General features: G+C 42.3%; 1 protein-coding gene across 3 annotated transcripts in view; it reads right to left on the bottom strand.

The window, feature by feature from the left end:
* Nucleotides 1-20,886, bottom strand: part of cdk14 (cyclin dependent kinase 14) — a 240,744-nt gene that overhangs the window by 110,706 nt on the left and 109,152 nt on the right. For all 3 annotated transcript variants that reach the window (XM_085472876.1, XM_085472878.1, XM_085472877.1), the window contains one exon: nucleotides 10,753-10,876. In XM_085472876.1, coding sequence (XP_085329002.1) covers nucleotides 10,753-10,876 — 124 coding nt within the window. The remainder of the gene's footprint in view (nucleotides 1-10,752; nucleotides 10,877-20,886) is intronic.

Raw genomic sequence — 20,886 nt, forward strand, 5'->3', positions numbered from 1 at the left:
TTCTTCGTTTTGCTCCTTTGGTTTTCCCGGGTCGCCTTTTGTTGTTATAATAAAGTGTCATTTTCTGCTAGCGCTTGAGTCTGCGTTTGGATCCTTTTGTGCACGCGGGCCGCGACGCATGACACACTCACTGTTGTACCTCCTGACTTCTTCCATGCATAATAACAATTTGAACTAAAAATCTGGATTCAACCTGCTGCCAATGATTTTCATTCCAGTTCTTGTGTAAACTGGCCTACCTCATCTCCCTGTGTCCCTTCCTCAAGAACGCCTCTTGATAACAACCTTTACACTGACAATTTCTAATGAGGATTCATTGAACCTCGTGACTATATGGATTACCGAAGGGCCAGATGAATCTCTCGGGTCTTGTGTCAGGTCTTTGCTGGATTTTTTCCTTAATTCTTAAAGACATGACCTTGAGTTACTCTTCGCCTGCCACTTCCAGTTTCCTAAGATATGTCAAGTTTTCAGCTAGTAGTCCTTTAGGAATCACCTTGTTGGTGTAAAAACTTTAGTTTGTGCCTGTCAAACTGTGTTATGTTGCTATAGATTCAATTAAAGATATGTGAATAAATTATGTATTTTTGTCATTGGCTGATAAAATTAGCTCTTTGCTAAGTTGTCAGTTATGTGAGGATGCCACACAGAGCCTACGTTAAACTTTAATGGGCTGGAGATTCCTCTAGAAGTGGTCAGATACAAGAACTGGGCTGATAATGAGGGAAGAAGCAGCCAGTATCCAAAGGAATACTTTGACAGACCTCCAGAAATCCTGGAGAACCACTGCTCCACTTTCACTTGCTGCTCTAAGGCAGCTCCTTGAAAGCAGAGCAGAGCTCCTGTGAACAGCACTGCAGTCACGTTTTATAAGGTAAGCGGACATATTAGGAAATCCACCCTCCCGAAAATGACATTCTTTTATGTACTTCACTTAATAATTCTTTAAACATATACACTTTATTGGAAGGATTTGATATCACGAATGGTTTTACAGAAAACTCTGTGCCTCTGTTAGATCCCTAATTCTTTTATGTTCATGTGTGCGCCTGCACCACCTGCCATCATATCAGTTCATTTCCCAACACAAAGTGGACTGTAATGAGTCTCTGCATGGTAGCTGCCTACATGAAACCAGTCCGGTCATTACCAATGCAAAAATTCAGTTTGGTTTCAGGTTTGGATTGAAAAGCACACAAACACCAGTCGTTTGGATTCATCTATCAGACTTCAAAGGACCATCTGCAACCTTCAAAAACCCACGACCAAGTGAAACACACAAAAACGCACACACTGATCCTGGTGCTGTGGCGAGGCGCTGGGTGGAACAGCTCACTGGGGAGAGGCAAACAGTCTGCTCGGGATGCCTGCGACATTCCTCCAGCTCCATTGTCACATTGCTTCACTCCTCACACGTCATTATCTCGGCAGCTGTTACTGCACAGCACTCCCCAGAAAATAAACACACACAATCAGCAGACATTAGCTAGCTACCACAGCAGTCAGAAAAACATACTAATGTAATGTTCAGTTTAGTGCAGCCCAGCACACTGGGCTTGTAAGAAGCTATTCATGACCTTGAGTTGTAGAATGGAGATGGCACTGCGTTTCTCTGGGCTATAGTTTAACGAAAAAGCATGAAGATCTTGCATGTTGAACACTTTTTATATACAAAAGTTCTATTTAGATAAAAATGAGAAACACAGGTTCTCCAACAAAGTAGCAGCAATGTGAAAAAATCAGGCCACTCTTTCTGCGGTACCCCTGAGCCAGGAATTCGGACAGGAAGCTGCCTAAAAGCATACTAGTGATCAGGAGGTCATTGCATTGGAAGCAGACCCCCGCCAAAAAAACAAACCCAAAGACACCAGGGTGATTAAATATCCCATCTGGCCTTGGAATAACTCCATAGGAGATGCTGGAGGAGGTGGGATGTCTTTGCTTAGATTGTAATCTTTGTCTTGCCTTTAATTTCAGGTTCATGAAATGTTGTGCCTTTAACTATCAACACACCTTTGTTGTACCTCAGAGTGAAGTTGATCTTATATGGTAGCTTCAAGTATAACTCAACAACACTTTTCCATAGTTCTGCCTGTCATTTGCATAATTTATATCCAGCTAAGAATGACTGGATTTAAGATCCAGTCCATTTGAATAATGCTGATATGTCAACAATCCTTTATTAACTCAGAAAGTAAAACACAGGCTGACTGAGGGCCTGGCTCTGGGCACATCGGCCCATTCACCAGAATAGTGAGTGTGCACCACAGTGCTGCAAAGGTAAATGCAGACATCAGCATATTTAGAAGCCTGATACTAACTTGCTGATGCCTAGCAAGTATCATCTTGGTTTTGTCAGGAACGCATTAGTCAAAAAAAAGTGATATGGATGGCAGGACTGTGTTCTGGGACCTCGTCTTCCTTCTGTGTGCAAATGTGGCACAGCTGACAGCATGCACATATACGCCCTTCTGTGTACATGGAGCTGCTAAATTATCAGAGTGGGAATCAGGGAAAATGGACACAACATTTTAAGTGAAGCATTACACAACATGGATGTGCTGGGGAGAAAATATATTGCAAACTGGCTTGGAGCAGGACATCAGCTGAGCCATCAGGTGACGTTCCCTGGAATTCAGATCAGTTGGTCTGTCTGAGTTTGACTCTTGCTTAGGGATGGGTATCGAAACCCGGTTCTTGTTGAGAACCGGTTCCCACTGTTTCAGTTCCTTGGAATCGTTTGCCATTTTTGCAAACGATTCCCTTATCGATTCCAGTCACCCCGAATGACGTCACCACGTTGCGGAGCGTCATTTACCTGGCAGGAAACACGGCGCGTAAGCGGCTCAAACGCTCAAAACTTTGGTTATACTTTATGAGAACGGATGACAACAGGGCAACTCGCAATACTTGCAAAGTAGAGATTTCATTTAAGGGAGGAAACACTACGAATATGCAAAAGCATTTGCTCACAAACACGCGATGACCTTAAATGAATGTCGTGTTTTTAATTCCGCTCCGGACTCGTGAATCTCAACCCAGCAGCAGCGGTAACGTTTGCACGTCCTCTTCCGTTAATGCGGCAGGTAAATAATCAACTAACAGTGCATATTATGTTAGCGCGATCTGCCTTATTACAAACCTGCCATCACTGTGCATTTAGTGACCATGATGAGAGAGACAGAGTCTGGCTCAGATGCTGGCAGTTCTCGCTGCAGTCTGCCGGTAGCGTCTCCTTTCAGGCCAGGATAGACGAATGTCACCGAGCAGTGACTCAGTTTGTGGTCAAAGGTTTGCACCCGTTTGCCACAGCAGATGATTTTCAGTAAGTGAATGTGTTTAATTGTAGGCAGGGACATTACTGGATATTCTTGTGTAATTGCTACAGAATAATTGATGTTATACTTTGTTATTGCTACAGAAGAATATTTATTTCATTATTTTACATTTACAATTTTTTTCCTGGGGACCCTGTGACACCCCATTGAAGAGCCGTAGGCTGGATCTCTTAAGATCTCACTGTTGGGTTTGTAAGGCCATGTTACTCCTAAATTTCTATCTTATTCAAAGAGAAGATATAAAACAAAGTTCTAAGCTAATCGACCTTAGTGTTCTCCTTTTTTAAAAAGAATCGATAAAGAATCGAATCGTTAAACAGAATCGAAAATGGAATCGGAATCGTGAAAATCTTATCAATACCCATCCCTACTCTTGCTGAACTAACTACAGTAGTAGCCATTAGTGAACCAACATTCCACTCAAACTGTAATTGTTTACTTCTCTGTGACACTTTATGTAAGTCAGACCGTCAGCATAGTATTCAGGAAAAACTGCCTGAGAAAAATATTTCTTTAAAACCTGATCTGTGCAAATGTTGCTGATATTTTTCAGTCTGGATGAAAATCAATCACAAAAAACAATCCACGGACAGACAGACATGGCCACTTTCAAACGCTGCTACTGCTGCAGTGTTCCCATGTCTTCAAAGAGCCAGGGACATGCAACAACCCCACAACCAGGTTCAAAACTCCAAATGCACACTCAGCCAAACTCCCATGGAAAAAAAATCTGTGAGGGTGATCATTTCACATGTAAATAAATCTCTAACTGCTACCAGTGGTCCAGCGTGTCCATGGATGCCTGCAGCATATGGCAGTGCTTCAGTGTTTGAGCACAAACATGAAAAAGTCTCTCAGCGGGTTCTGGCCAACTGTGGACACGAGGCTGTGAAGCAGGTGGGCTGTGAGCAACGCTCATCTACTGTTTCACTTGTTCCTATAATTAGAGGTCCGTCCTCAGAAGGTTTTCTCAAGTCTGAAGCTGTTCTGTGTGTGAGCCAGCACGTGACCCCATTGATATATTGCTACTATAACTTCAGAACTCTGAAGCGTCAAACTCAATGTGGGCGTAGTGTATATAAAAAATTCCAATATACAAACACAGTGTGGCACCGTTCCAATTTATCTGAATGAACTGCATCGGTTAAAATTTGCCAAAAACTGCAATTTCTCTAATCACCACTTGAGGCTGAAAAACTAAAATGAATCTCCATAAACTCCAATGTTAAAGTGTTCGCTTTTAACCATGAAAAATATATATTCTCAAAAGAAAACCCCAATTTTTCCAGTTATTTATTGCAATTCAAGTTGTTCAAGTCCAATGAAGAGCTTGTCATGGTGTAAAGGTAAGTGGTGAACTGCCAGGTAGGTTATCCAAAACTGAAAAATAATGTATATTTCAGAATCATACAAAAAGGCCTTTTTCAGGAAACACAAAATGGGATAACCATTTAAAGCAGTTCTGCAGCAGTGGAGGTTGATCGAGCCTTGAAAGCTGGTGCTACTAATTCCTACAGGTGTTCCAACTTTTTTCTGGATAAAGTCAAGGTGTCAGTCAGTACAGTTTGCTTCACCATCACAAGGCCCTCGGGAACTGGGACAAACTCGCCATTAAACTACTGAAGACTCGAAGAAGGTATTATGGACTGATGAATGATAATCAAAATAACGCATCTTTGTATGCCGTCGAGTAGGCGAAAGGATGGTGTGTGGCATCAAATATGTGTGATGGTCTGGGGCTGCTTTGCCGGATCCAGGGTCGGTGACTGAGAGGCTCCCTGAACCAAAACAGCTACCACGGCACCTGGTTGGTCAGAGCTTCATCCTACAGCAGGATAATGATCCAAAACATAAGTCCAAGCTCTGCCAGAACTACCTCAGGAAAAAAGAACGAGATGATGAGCTTGAAAACATGGAGTGTCCAGCACATTCTCCAGACCCCATCGAGCTGGTTTGGGATGAACTGAACAGAAGAGGTTCAGTCAATCCCAGAGATGAACTGGTCCACAGGTCCAGCAAAGCAATTTACAAGTGCCACACATTTGTGGGAACTTCAGCAACAGATATGGGAAGAGCTTTCTGAAGAATATTTGATTTCTAATCTCAGCTGTTATATCTGCCAAAGGCGTGTCCTTTGTTGAGTCAAACGTTTAGAATACATTTCAGTCTGTAAATTGATTCCATGTTTTTATTTTTAACTACATTTGGTTTTGTGTTCTATGCTTTCATTTCAGAGACATTAAACTCTCTGAAATGAGACATTAAACTGCATCATTTTCAACAAAAAACAGGAAAAATCTTGGACCGGTAGTGTTTATTTTATAGTGTGGCTTTCTATTGCTAATTTCCCCCTTCATAACAACTGTAAATGGTTTGAGCTGTACATGTTTATACATAGAACATGCTAAACAAATCTGCTAGCATCAGCTGTGAACCTATACTCAACATCTTTTAAAGTTTATGCCAAAGAGCCCATCCTATTATGTTCCTTGTGTAACACATACATTAAAGAAATGAAAAAAAACAATCCCAGAATATCGTCTGAAGATGAAAAGGCATAAGTACTTGGAAATGTAGGAACAGCACCTTAATTTTTAAATCACAAAATGTTTGTTTTTTTAAAAGGCCAGCAAAGCATGGCTTTTTAATTATTCTATTCTTTCTAATTCTCTGTTTAACTGGGATATTCTATCAAGATTAACTAACTAATCCACTTCCACTGAAGTTGCATTTCTAAATTAACCAGCAGGGAAAGTGTTTGTAGAACTGGCACGTCCACTCAGTTTATAGGTTTATAGGAGTAACTGCTTATAGGTACAGAATATGTGTGTATGTTCACATTGGAAAGCAGATTATGGTCTTTACAGCTTCACAAACAACACAAATCACCCCCTCACACTGCTTCATTGGCCTCAATTAGCTGTGTCCCTGATATGAAACATGTGGACTCCTCAAAGCCTCATTTATGAGGTGGTTGTTTGTGTAGCTCATTAAAAAGTGAGTAAACCCACAGCGGAGCAGAGGGGAGCATCTGGATCAGCCTGACAACCGGCAGCAGGGATGTGAAGCTCTGGCCACTGTAGCTGATGAGAAATCATATTTCCTGGTTCTGCTCAGCACGCTAAAGCATCCTGCACAACATACGGCCAGTGCATCTACAATACTGCACTGTACTGTATTTTCTGATAACGGTGCGACTGAAATGCCACAAATTGAATAAATCCTTATTACACAGAAAAGGCATTTTTGAATTCAACCCCTGAGCTCTAAGTCATCACTGATGATGATGCCAACCCTGCACGGTCAGAGTTCACGGACACGTGAAAGAGCCAGGTTTGCCCTTCTTTAAATCCAGGTTGGGTTTAGTCTCTATGATGGCTTATACCTGCGAGAGTTAATACTGTCCACAGTTTTATATTTGTAGTTTTAAATGATCACAAACGTGATCAGAACCAAACAACAAAAGTTCTATGTTCGTGTAACGGCAAGTGTACGTGGTTTTTGTGAGTTTTTGAGACCTCTACATCATCACTGTGGGTTTTTCCCATTGAAAAAGTGAAATGCATTGCAAATACATTTTAAGCAATACATCCAGACCCACTGATGGATCATTCTAACACTGCTGAGGGACAAATCAGAAAGAAAGAACAAAATCAGGGAGTAAGATCTCAGAGTTTGATTTATTCTGACGTTAACCCACATCTTAATACAATTTCTCATTACAGCCTGGATCCTATCACCACTCTGTCTCATCTCTACTGAGTGCTCTGCCACCTCTTATTGTGTCTCTCAGCGCCTCCTTTGTTGACACTCTGTGGCCCAGTCTGTCTCGTTTACCCCAACCGGCTCCGCAGGCCTCAGCTGTCGACCGTTAGTATTCCTGCTGCCAAGGCAGGGGACCACAGGGAGCCCTGGCGGCCACACAAAGTCTCTCTCTCACACACACACACACACACACACACACACACACACACACACACACACACACACACTTAGACTTGAACAGCCTTCACCTTCCTCATCTGGCATCCCTCAGGCATCGGCTGATTCTGTGTTTTGTGCATGTTTGTTGATGAGCTCGAGCTGCAGCGACAGACTAATAGGCCAGGGATTTTCATTCTTGCTCATTTGGTATTTTGTCCATCATTTTCCCCTTCTCATTTCCTTCACAGTAATGTTTTAGCTCTAATACATGGGCTGAATTATTGATGAAGCTGCCACCCTCCCCCTCCCCCCATCCGTCTGGGCAGAGGGACAGAAGAAAGGGAGGGAGGAAGGGATGGATGAGTGGAGGAGACAAGGTTAGAAGGAGTTGGAGGATGGGTGGGTGGATGGGGGAAACTGGACCAGAGACTGATGGATGGATGGATGGATGGATGGATGGATGGATGGATGGATGGATGGTGTACAGAAGGACTGGACTGTCAATCTGTCTGCCCCCCAGGATGCCCAGCAGACCATGTAGGCAATGTTTACTGAACATGGATCCAAGCCATATGGTGCCACTTCAAGAACACACACAAATTGAGACACACACACACTTACACACACACACACTTACACACACACACACTCACACACACTCACACACACACGCGCGATTTTGGGCTAAGATAAATGTAGCAGTCATACTTGTTATACCCAACATGATCTGTGTGGCTCCCCGTCTTGCACAGTTTGGCTAACATACATAAGTAACAGCAACAAAAACAGGTTACAGAGATGGACACTGAGCACTGCAAATGCAAAGAATGTTCTTACTTGAAATAAATGAGTGTATTTAACTTGATCTATAGTGGATTTTGAAGCTTCTGTCACAGCACTGTGTCTGTGACCCAGTGTTTCGTGTGTGCTTAGTCATATTGTTTGATTATAGGTTTTGGTTCTGCTTGTGTTATATTTTGAGTCCTAGGATTTTGGTCTCTTTGCCTTTCTCATGTTCCCTCTGTCTTCCCAGTCAGTCGCGTCTCTGTCTCAGGGTCCAGTCTTGTCTTTGCGATTGTCTCGTGTTTCCTGTTTTACTTTGAAAGTCTTGTCCTATGTCAGTGTATCTAGTTTTGCTCTCTCTTGTCTCCGTATGTCTTATTAGTCCCAGCAGTGTTTCCCATTCCCTCATTAGTCCCTTGTATAGTTAAGTCCTGTGTTTTACTTTGCCCTTTGTCGTGTCGTGCCACTCCCATGTGCTGTGTGCTTCCTCCCTGTTCCTCGTCATCCTTGCTTCTAGCTTCCCAGTATAGTTTCCTACTGTCTTTGTTCCTCGTCCTTAGTTTCTAGTTTTCTGATTTTGGATTTTGTTTTTGCTACAGCTGCCTGTTGAGTTCATCCTTTCATGCCTGCAACCTGACAGCTTCACTGTCTGCACTCTCCTCCTGCACACTGTGTAGTTGTGCACACTTCATTTAATAATTTGTTCCTGATGTTTTTAATCTCTTAACTTCAGGCAGGTCACCAGTGACCTGGGTAAGGTTAGGTTTGGGTCTGTTTTAGCCACATGCTAAATATACAGATTTAAATTACTGGAAGATGATGATGACTTGGAAAGGCTCCTCCAGTTACTGTGTAATTAAATCTGATACGCAGTTTAATATGTTATACCATAAAGCACACATTTCATATGCAGGAGCCTGGCTGTTTGCAGTTGATGACGCTCACTCAACAAATCCCAGAGCAACGCCACCCTGCAGCCCTCCACGCACACGTCACACATCCTCCTCTCTGTCGTGCACTCATGCACACAGTTGTCAACAAAGTTGCAGTTGCATGGTAACGATTACACTGTGGACTGTGTGTTTGACTGCTGCAGTGGAGATTGTGGTTTCCATGTTTACTGTTAGGTTAGGCTGAACATAGCAGTCATCGTTTTGCATTTGAGCTGATGATGCTCTTTAGTCACACTTGCCAAACTCCACCATTACCCAAGGTTTATCCTGGGAACGAGGTGGGAGAGCAGCCAGGACAGCTCATGTGACATCTGCCTATATATTGCACAATGCAGTTGGACAAATCCACAAAGAGCTGCAAATCTCAGAGCTGATCACAGCTCGTCCACACAGAAAACAAATGCAGAGGAGCACGCAGCACAAATTAATTTGGCAATTATTTATAACGAGATCATTTTCCCCAGCGGCAGCGCTCCCACGAGATCTTAGGGTCCACTCACCTGCCAAATCCCACTTTGACTCCTGGTTGTGATCATGACTTCAGTTGTGACATGTTTAGACTTTTTGAGGATATGTGAGGCTTTCTCCTGTGTTTGTGCGGAGTCGAGTGTCAGCTTTAATAGGCCACAGAGTCCGAGACTTGTTAATAAATCTCAGTGTTTAAATGCTGAGCGGCATCCACAATCACGCCTCGCCAGCTTCAAACAGAGTGAACTGGGTCCTGTTGTTGTTGTTGATGTGTGTAGCCTGTAACCGAAAAGCTGCAGCCGCGTGTTTAAGTCGACAGCTGCAATAAAGAACTCAGGTTGGGTCTCTCATGCCCCAATCCTGGGTTTCGGCACCACTGTAAACGATGCACGACAGACCCGACCACATGTTCGCACTTTCCAGTACACTTCTTTATTGCGGCCGTCGACTTACACACACGGCTGCAGCTTTGCAGCAGATGCAGCAGATGCAGCAGATGCTCTTATCATTAACGTAACTGCTGTGAATTTTATGTTCTGCTGTAAAAGTGATTCTGATGTTAAACATTAGTTCTGATGACGTTTTGCCAGGTAACTTGAGGCCCACCTGTCAGAACTCGCCACACACTTTGAGAACCGCTGTTCTAATGCACGATACTGGAGTCGTAAACTGCCGGGGAAGCTAAAAATCTAACCATTGTCTCCTCAGGACTTTTAAGGAAAAGGCAGCAGGATGCTGAAATATTGGGAAGCTGCTGGGAGAACAAAATGCATGGATGATTATACAGGATGCTAACGTCAAAGAATGCTAAAATGTGGGTGTGACACAGTGGAAGGAGCTCAGCAGAAGCACCTGCCTGTTCACCGTGATCATGTGACACCAAATTCAAATTATAACTACAATTTAACTCATGTAGGAAGAAAAACGCAACATCAGCTCCACTCACAGCAAGTTTCCTTTTGTACATCAGCTTTGACGAGCAGCCTCTATGTTTAGCTCGGGAGAGCTAAACATAGAGCACAGCAGCAGCAGTGAATCTCCAACCTGAATTTATTTATTTTATTCTGGTGTGTTTAACAGTTAATGTTAAGACACATAATTTAAAGAGCTCCTTTAAAGCAGACTGAAGATAATGAAGAACAACTCAAACAGGCAGTGTGCATATAACACGAGTAATGACTGCAGATAAATGCTGGACTAACTGTTTCACCACCACACGAGAATCTGCCTCATCTCGAAGTTTCACATGTACTCTTATCTCTGACAAAAAAACTGAATTTGCTCACCAAAGTCGGCGAGTTTCAGCTCTCCAGTGTCGCTAATGAGGAGGTTTTGGGGTTTCAGGTCACGGTGAAGAATGTACCTCTGGTGGATGTAGGACAGACCTCTCAGCAACTGGAACAGGAAGAGCTGGAAAACAACCAAAAAACAGGTGAACAGAGGGAAGTGACTCTGACATAACTCTTTACAAACGTTACACTGGACCAAGACGGGCTCTTTTTCTCCATCATGCTTTAACGATTATCCTGATATTTGTCTCTGCCTAAATCTCCATCTTTCTGCTGTAGCAATGACACTGAGCAGGCGTGGAGTGCACAGAGGTGTGGAAAAACCTATTCATCACTGAGGTGCTGGGACTCCCCTCCAGTGCAAGTGAAAACAGGCATGAAGCTTACATGTCATCTAAAAAACAGTAAAGGCACACACAGACACCCCAAAGATCAATGTGGAGCCATCAGTCAAGAACACAGTCGTGCTTCCTTCCACTTGAATTACTGAGGACTGCTGCATTGACTGCTCAGAGCGAGCATATTGAAGTGTTTACACCTTTAATACGACCTTTCCAACACATGAATTGTAGCTTGTATGTTTGATCAATCTGGCTTGATTTTGCTGGTAGTCTATTCGCTATTATGGGAGTTCTTCAGAGAAAGGAGAAGAAGCGACAGAAGGAAAGTGTGGAGGAGTGTGAGATGTGCATGAAATCGCAGCAAACATGCAGAACTGGTTGGAGCTGCTGCCTCCTTTTTTATTTCCTGTAAAGGGTGGGCCAGAGGACTGCTGACAGCACAGAATAAGAGGGCACTATTACACGAAAATCAGTCTGCATTCACCCACAAGGGACATCATTCAGCATCCTTGCTTTGATTTCTTCGTTTTTTGCATATTTGTCAAACTTCAATGTTCCAGATCATCAACACATTTTAATATTAGACAAAGATAACAGTTTAAGGTGATGTTTCATTTATTAAAGCATAAAAAACCCTATCCAACCCTCCACCCTTTGTTCAATCATGAATTTATTGTGATTAGAAGAAAGAAAGAAAGTGTACTTTATTGATCCCCGTGGGGAAATCCCTCTCTGCAATTTTAACTCAGTGAAGCAGTGGGCAGTCATTGGGCGCCCAGGGAGCAGTGTGTAGGGACGGTACCTTGCTCAGGGGTACCTCAGAGCTGTTCAGAGGAATCAAACCCCCAACCTTCCGATCATGGGGCCACCACTCTACCTACTGAGCTATCCCTGCCCTGGATAAAACCCCATTTATTTGAAAGCTGAGTGTAACTTCACTAGCCACACCCAGGCCTGTTGAATCAATAAATCCCTTAAATATAACCTGTGTGACAAAGTAGGGTAAACTAAAATGTGTCGAAATGCAACATATCATGCCAGATGATGAACAATGTCACTGGTTATGAAGGTTGCAAAAGCATTTCCGAAGCTTTGGGACTCCACTGAACCAAAGTGAGAACCATTATCTACAAATCTAGAACCCTGGAACAGCGGTGAACCTTCTCACGGGTGACCGGCCTACCAACATTACGCCAAGGAGCATCGACGGCTCATCCAGGAGGTCACAAAAGAACTCGGAACAACATCTGAGTTTTTGACCTTAACTGCAGACGTGACTCACCTCAGTTAAGGTCCAAGTTCATGATTCAGCAGTAAGAGATTGGGCACAAATGACATTTATGGAAGAGTGGGGTGGCTGTAGCTCAGGAGGTAGAGCAGGTCAGCTGCTGATTGGTGGTTCGATCCCCGGTTCCCCAAGTTTGCATACCAAATATCCTTGGGTAAGATACTAACCCCGACTTGCTCTCCGATGCATCCATCGGAGTATGAATGCACAATGAATGAATAACAGTTCGAAAACCTAAATGAATTAAAAGAATTCTGCATAGAAGAGTGGACTAAAATTCCCCCACAGTGATGAGACAGACTCATTGCCAATTATCACAAATGCTTGACTGCAGTTCTTGCTGCCAAGGCCATCACAAGGAGAAGAAAAGCAACCAATACCATGAGATTTCTGCATAAACTTAGGCTCGTCTGTTTATCATTTTTTATACATTTAACAAGGACAATTTTTCTCAAGAAGAAAAAATGATCTGTGCAAATAATGCAGCATGAAGCCAGTTTGTTGAAGCCATTCTGGGCCCCATGAAACACTGATCAGAAGGAGAAAACCATCCAGCAGAGATCTGAGTCATCGCAGGCGTTAGCACTAACCCTATGCCTGGCTAGTGGCACCTGCAACATTTTGCAGAAAGCCCCCAAAAATCGAGAATTTCAGTAAGAATGACAATTTTTCATAGACTTGTAAGTCAAATATTCTGATTGTGATGGTGACATGTACCTCAAAGGATTAGCCATGCTCAAGGAATTCATTTATACACACAGCTCACATAACACAATCAAAGTGCAAAGTAGAACCTGATTAGAACCGAGGTTCTACAAATTAAAAACAATATTTGCGCTTCTTTGAAACCACTCATGAAAATGCATGAATGCGCTTTTGCTGACACATTTAAATGCATGTATTTAGAGACACACAGCACCTCAGACTGACAACAGCCCTCATAAATCCCTGTTGCACACACAAAACTATTTTAGGTTTAAATATATACTTACTGCATAAAGTGTATCTGCTGCTGTCAACTAAAAAAAAGCTAATAAGCAAAATCCTAAAAGGACCCAGAATCAAAGCTCTACTGAGCTTGTTTTGTTTTCGCCGCTGAGATGCTCAGATCACCGCCCCCCTCCCCCTCTGCAGACGTGTCAATCAAGACATAATGAGGTGTGCGCGACGCAGCTCTTCATTTTCTTCCAATTTCAGCATTCCTCTGTCATTTCTCCCCTCTCACTGATACCGTAGTCTTGGCCAATTAAGCTGATTGAAGCACCGTGCAGTCCAATCAGGGACGGGGCCCTGTCTGGCATCTGGAGTCACCGGGTCACCAGTTTACTATTCCTGGACTCGGTGGGTGAGAGATGAACCGCAGTGCAGAAAATTAGCATGGGAAATGTGTTTACTCATGTATATCAAACGTACTTGTGAAAAGCCCTCTCCCTGTTAGGAGCACAACTGCACGGTAACAGAAAAGAAAGAGAAATCTCTCTTTTATTCTCACATCAATTCACACATCAAACACTCCTAAAAGGAGACTTTTTTTCTCCTCTCTTTTCTTGCTTGGCTTTGAATGGAAATACCTCGGGTCCATTTGCATTCTAATATCTAAGGGAGAGTGAAGTGCTGAGGGCCGTTATAGGAGGTTGCTCTGACAGTTCTGACAGTAATAATAACAATAATACTCAAGACAGAACAGTTTTCCTGTTAAACTACGTAGATCCTCCTAATAAGTGACCACATGCAGAGAAGGATTTTAGTCACCTTTACGTGTGGTCAGCACGGTGAACGTTTGGCTCGCTGATAGATGGCCCGTCAAGTTTACCTGAGTATAGTGCACACATCCATCTAGGTGAATGATTTGAGAGGAAGCGAGCAGCTGAGGGTGTGAGAGCACGGACACGGCAAAGCGACAAAGGCAAACAAAACGACACACAATAAGAAATGTAGAACCAAATTAGTAAGAGTGTGCCGATTAACGTCACGCCCATCGCTTAGAGTATTGGTCCTGCTTTCTCTCTAACATTGATCTGCCTCTGAAACCATTTACAGCTCCTGCTTTCTTGACTTTGTGCAGCACTCCATCATGAGTGAGGGTCGCGAGCTTGTACAATATGTATACATCAGAGTTAAGGTCTGATATAGATGATAGATACTCGGTTTTCAGTACTATGAGCACTGTATTAACTAACTAATACTAATACACCTGCTAATACTACTCTTAGGACTAACCTGTGAGAGTTCTTATAGTTAAGTACTTGGACGATGATGTCATTTCTGTAATTTTGGCTCTGTGCAGCACTGCAGTGAATTTGAAACCAAACAATGACTTTCCATTCTGTTAATATTGCACCAACTGTTTTGGAATTACAGCGCCTATTTTAAGGGGCCTGAAAAAAATTGGACAACTTTTCAGAATCATAATAAAATGATTCTGATGCTTTAGTACACGCACACAGAAAACATCGAAAACAATGACGCTGTCTGTAAAAATCACTCCCATTACTCTCCAGCTTCACCCTGTCGCAGCAAAGCAACATCATTTTAAACTCAGGGACTGGAAATTTCCCACTGCGGTGCATTCTGGATCTTGGCCTTTCTCCCAAAGCTGGTAAGTGTAGAGCACTGTACTTTTGGCTTTTTATATTTTTAAATTTTTTGGATGCTGTGTCCTATGATCTGTACTCTACCAGTACAACTTAACGGCCACTTTGACATTCAAAAAGTCTGGCTGTGTATCCAAGAAACATTCCCTCGATAAGACGGTGTTACCTGTGTGCTTCTACGGCAGAACGAGCTGACGATACAGATCAGAAAAGAGCATTCTGAACATTTTGTCCATTCACATGTGAAACAAAGACCTCTGAAGTCTGTGTAAGGGCTGGAAGAAGCAGTGACCTAATGGACTCGTCTGATAAAATAGGGCACTTTCAGAGAGTCCAGCTGTTTTCTTGCATGAATAACCAAAATGTAAACGTTGCCTTGGCGATAATGTTTTAGTTCATCAGTGTCATTTTTTTCTCTGAAAAGAAAAAAGCCCTGCAGGTGTATGAGACACTCTGCTTAATCATGATGCATTATTAGTCCCGAACTGCAGGAGAAATATGCCGTGTGATCATAGTTAAATCAGCCATTAACATAATCCATCACCTGAGGAGTGACCCTACTGCCTGAACAACAATCCATCATCAGCACACCAATAAACACTCTGCTTTTTTTCTAATGATGAAACACTCACTGCCATCACACCCAAGGCAAGCACAACTCTCTATCAAGATAAGAAATATGAAAGAATGTAAGAATTGAATTGCTTCTGTGTTATCTATCAGCTGAATGGAGTGGAGTCTGCCTGCTTTGTCTAATATTCATTGTGCAGCAAAGCACGAGGCAATATATCAAAGTGACAGCAGTATACTGGGGTTCATCGTTAGCTTCACAGATTCACTGGGAAAAACAAAGTAAAGCAGCTCAGGACACAACACCGCTTTAATACGCTGTTAATATGGAGCAGGCGATGCTAACGAGCATCAAGACTGAAGACTGACTGATTGGGGACAAAACATTACACGTGTAACCCCCACGAGTGGTGACAGGAAGAACAACACACACGTACTGAAAATGTTTCCATCACTACGACAACTGAATGAGACTATCACATCACAGTCACAATCATGGAAAAGATGAACAAATTCACTCCCTTTTTTCAATTAGATTGACTGAGGTGAGTGTATAACTTAATAACTGCAAACTCATCTTCTGGAAGTTATGCACATCTCTGTTAAATATAAGAATTAAGCAATATGAGGTATTGGGTTGGTGACTAACGCATTAAGCACTAAAAACAGAGACAGTTAAAAAAGCAACAAATACAGGATCCAAAAGTCCAAGATCCTGAACCACAAATTGGATTGTTTGTCATTCCTTTAAAATTGTCTGCCTATGACAGTTATTAAAAAAACAGACTCTTTGATTAAAGTTGGGGATACGATTGTAGTCTGCGACAAAAACGAGACAAGTGCTCAAATCAGCATCACCATTATTACAAAGCCAGTATGCAGGTGATTGGTTATTAGGTTAGATTAGTGCTTGGCAAGCTGTCAGCGTCTGCACCTAAAGAAATGCAAACAAAGAGCAAGTGCAAAAACAGAAAGTTCCACATATGGGTAAATCCCCAACTTTACAGCATGAGTTTATGTTTAGGTTCAAGTTAAAGGTGAAGATTTGTTTTTAATTCCCCAAATAGCATTACATTACATGTGCACTGGTACCCAAACTAGCTAGCCACCACTGGGATTAGCCGATGACTCCCTCCCTCTCCCCTAATTGATTGTGGTTTGCTAACATGCCAGTCTCGAGGCTTCAACAGTACAGTCAACAAATCAGTGAATGATATTCATTCTAAATAGCAAACATAAATGAGTAAATAAACTGTGAGTAGGCTGAGTACTTGGGCCAGTGAAATTTTCATAAACAATCTCATTTTTACTCCCGTACCAGTGAAACAAAGTTGGTGACTGGTGCAACACTACAACAGTGCACCACAATTTTACTTGCTTATCATCGACATAAAGTTTTCAGTCTGGTAACAATGATGCACGACTTGGACAACGCTATTTAATTACAGCCACAGAACAAGGGAGAGTTAAAAGAAGCGAACACTTTCTACCAGTGTGAAACTCCTTCTTATCTCAAATTTACATCCATCCAACCATTAAGCATGCCTTAGCACCATCTGCTGCTAACGACATCAAACTTCTGCCTCGTCAGTCCGATAACAAAACAAACAAACAGGTCTCTATTTTTATTTTTCTGCTGTTTGGGTATTTTTGAACAACCTACTGACAAAACGAGACACAGAAAACATCAGGAACCTTGGTGTGTTTTGGCTCAGAGAAATGTTCAAAGACACAAGCTCAGACCATAGATCACACACTCCAAAGTGACTCAGAACACTAACCTTTAGATTCACTGCCAAAGCCCCAAAGCATTGTTTTGCTGAAATGAGTAAAAGTGATGAAATCAGTGAGGGAGAGATAAAATGAAGGAGTGTTAAATGGAGTGAAAGGATGCTACCATCTGCCAGCAGGCAAAGAAAGAGCCCTTATCTTTTCCACTAAGCATCAGTACATGGTTGTCTTTAATGGGCTGATTCAGGCGGTAGCATCAACCTGCTCTGTAGTCCCGGCCACAAAGGACCATAAAGTCCCAGTAATGAGTCGTGCTTGGTTGTGTTTTAATTCGCCGTTTTGTACTACAGGGGCCTGTGTGTAAATATATGTGTAGTTACGTCCTACTACAAAGACCTCAGAAAGCCACAGACACAGCATCTTTCTTGCCACTTGAAGGGTTTTTTTTCGGAAGTGCTTGAATTTGTTCATTCCTTGTCGAGCATCTCTGCTGAAACCACAAAATCTGCATCAGTCAAAGGCAGAGGATGCAACCACCACAGCTGATTGACAATTTCATCCAGCCACATGAGTTGCCATGTTTCAGATAACATTTCTATATCTTTATGACAAACGGTAGAGCAGGCACGCCTTAAAACGAAGCAGCTCGTGATTGGTCCCTGTTACAGCAGACGAAGGCTGGGAACTTCTACACATACACGTGCTTAGTAGAAGGGGTGGAGTACACGGTTTCCATAAAATATTCAGTAGGTAACACTATTGTACTGAATTCTAATGGAGCTACACCAAAGTAAAGCACTGATGCTACTTTAAACTGGATCCTATCTGAAAATGTTCATTTGCCATAATCTGCAATATCAAGTGTGGCTCAAACTGTGTCGAGATCTCAGTTTCCCAGCTCTCCTATCACCCCAACTGGTCCCAGCAGATGGACTGCGTGGGTTCCTGGTCCTGTCTGAGGTATGTTCCTGTGAAAGCTGAGTTTTTTCTCCCCACTGTCACCAAGTGTTTACTCACAGTGGGAACTGTTGGGTTTGTCTTTGCTGTGTCCTGATCCGTGAGATGGTGTGATTTGGTACCAGACTGAACTAAAAGTGATGACTTTTTATCAGTTAGTCAGCCAGATTACTCAAAAACTGCTACAATCAAACACAAGAATACATCAGTTGGGAACATGACAGTAAAACTTCTTCAGCTTCTAGCACTGACTCACCTAATCCTTTTGTAGATATGCCCACATAGTCAGGATTAAATTCAGCAGTGAAAACTCTAATATTACATACTTTGAATAAAATATTTCTTGACAATCTGCACCTGAATAATTCACATTTCTGACAGAAATTTGGCAATTTGCTGCTGAATACCAGCCTACTTTCTGAATATTATTAAAGCTTCAGATTAATCAAAAATACATGAGCTGTACCATAAAGAGCTGCAGTCTGATGATGAGCTTTTCCAACACTTAGTGTCAGAATATTGCAGAGATCACCTGTCCTTGATATTGACACGGCACTGATGATGAAAGTGCTATCAGGCGCTTCCGTTGTAATGCAATTATAAGAGCAAATGCTGCTGATATTTAGCTTGTGGGTGTCAGTTTCCCATTGATCTATGAAGATGTCACTGAGTCACAGCCCTTCAGCTGACAAGCGTACAATCTAATAAGAAGAGCACTTGAGCAGCAGCCTGGATGAGGTCATATTTACTTGTGTTCAATAACACCATCACTGCTTATAAACTGCAGTCGAGCACATGGGGCGAGAAGAGTTAATGGTGCTGCAGAATAAGATGAATTTTACACCAGATCATCCAGTTCAAGCATAAACCTGAGTACAGTTTCGCACACATGCACACACTCTCTCTCTCTCACACACAGAGCTTGATGATTCTTGACCACTAATTACATCAGCAGTGAGTGTCTGAGTGCATGTCTCTAAATGTTAATTTGATCTAGCACCAGCATAGGCAGTAATAGCTTTCATGCTGCTGATTAGTAAATAGGAGGATATCTGAGTGACTGCACTTTCTCACAGTCAATCAGGAAACACCCTAATAACAGACATTAGCTGTCTTTATGGTGCTGGTGGTCAGGTCAGTGTTCGCCTACTGAGCTTCTTCTAAACATATTAGCTCTAATGATTCAGACTCTGTCACTAAAAAGTATAATATCTTTGGTAGTTTCTTACAAGTTTCTAAGGCTATGTCCACACGTACCCGGGTATTTTTGAAAACGCAGATTTTTCTATGCGTTTGCACCTTTCGTCCACACGTAAACGGCGTTCACTGAAAACTGAGATTTCTAAAAACGCCTGCCAGGGTGGATATTTTTGAAACGTTTTGCCTGTGTGGACGAGGTAAACGGAGAAAACGCAGCATCAAAGGTGTGCGCCACGTTATTGTTTCGGTGAAATGCATTTCTACAATACTGTTACTGTTAATTCTACTCTCTGCAGTGTTTAAATGCTTACATATACACACAGTTACTGTCCCTCCACACATACGACTCGGTTCTGCTTCTATGCCCCATCTTTGTTTACTATTTCCCGCCGAGGCTTCTAGACTTCTGATTGGTCAACATTTCTACACGGTTAGGAATATATCGCCACCTGTTGCTTTGGCATGTTCATAGCAGCGTTTTCCTTCATTTCTGCGTTTACGTGTGGACGGGATTATTTTTTAAAACAAAAACGGAAAATCTCCGTTTTCAAAAATACCCGTGTACGTGTGGATGTAGCCAAATACACATGTGCCGGTTCCATATGAGCAAGACAAGCAGTAACCACAACATTCAAGAGTTAGAAAACCTGCAGATCCTGAGGTGGCCATCTGGCACTGGCTCCAAAAGCAACTCAATTTCAATATACTTCAAAGTTAAAAAGGTCAACTACAGCCTGGTACAGAAAAATGGCTTTGGCCTCTATGGATAGTTTCCCCTTTCACAGCTGTACAGTGGGTGAAGTCATGTTATAACTCGTTCATTTAGATACTGCCTAGGCTTACATTTAGGGAGCTGCTTGGGTTAGCAGGTATGCTAACATAGGCAGCAGACATAGCTGTCTGCGATGTATTACCCATACCCGAAGTGTCTCCCGCTGTGTGGTAGAGGCCATCCAGTTTTATTTGTCTGCTACTTCGCACTGATTACCAATCATGTGTCTCTATTGCACCCATACACTTAGCAGCTTGCTAACCAAGTTTGCAAGCATTAGGTGATAATGTAGTGATCAACTCTCTCAGGATTAGGGCCACCGAAAAAAAAAAAAGTAGGCACGTCTTTTCTTTTTCTTTTCCAGAATTCTGAGAAAACAGAATTTATTTAAAGCGACAACTTTTCAACAACTATAAACTGCTTATAAGGTGAATACAATTAAGTAAGTTCACACATTGTTTTTAAAATGTCTCTTTACCAAATCTTTCCCCCCTTTTCAGATTATGAAATTATGGACACCTACGGTCAGTTAAAAGATTGTGGTGTAATAAAGGTCTAAACCCAAACAGAACAACTGTTTTGATATTTGATGTTAAAAAAATATCAAAGAACATCAGTTTTGATGTTTTTATAAGAGACACGCTGTTACGTGCGTGTTTTGGTGGGTTATTTGTTTCT

This window comes from Copadichromis virginalis, linkage group LG11 (assembly GCF_057382275.1).
Source record: "Copadichromis virginalis isolate Kocher_CV1m ecotype Utaka linkage group LG11, C_Virginalis_male_GT1.1, whole genome shotgun sequence".
In the NCBI taxonomy this organism is placed as follows: Eukaryota; Metazoa; Chordata; class Actinopteri; order Cichliformes; family Cichlidae; genus Copadichromis; species Copadichromis virginalis.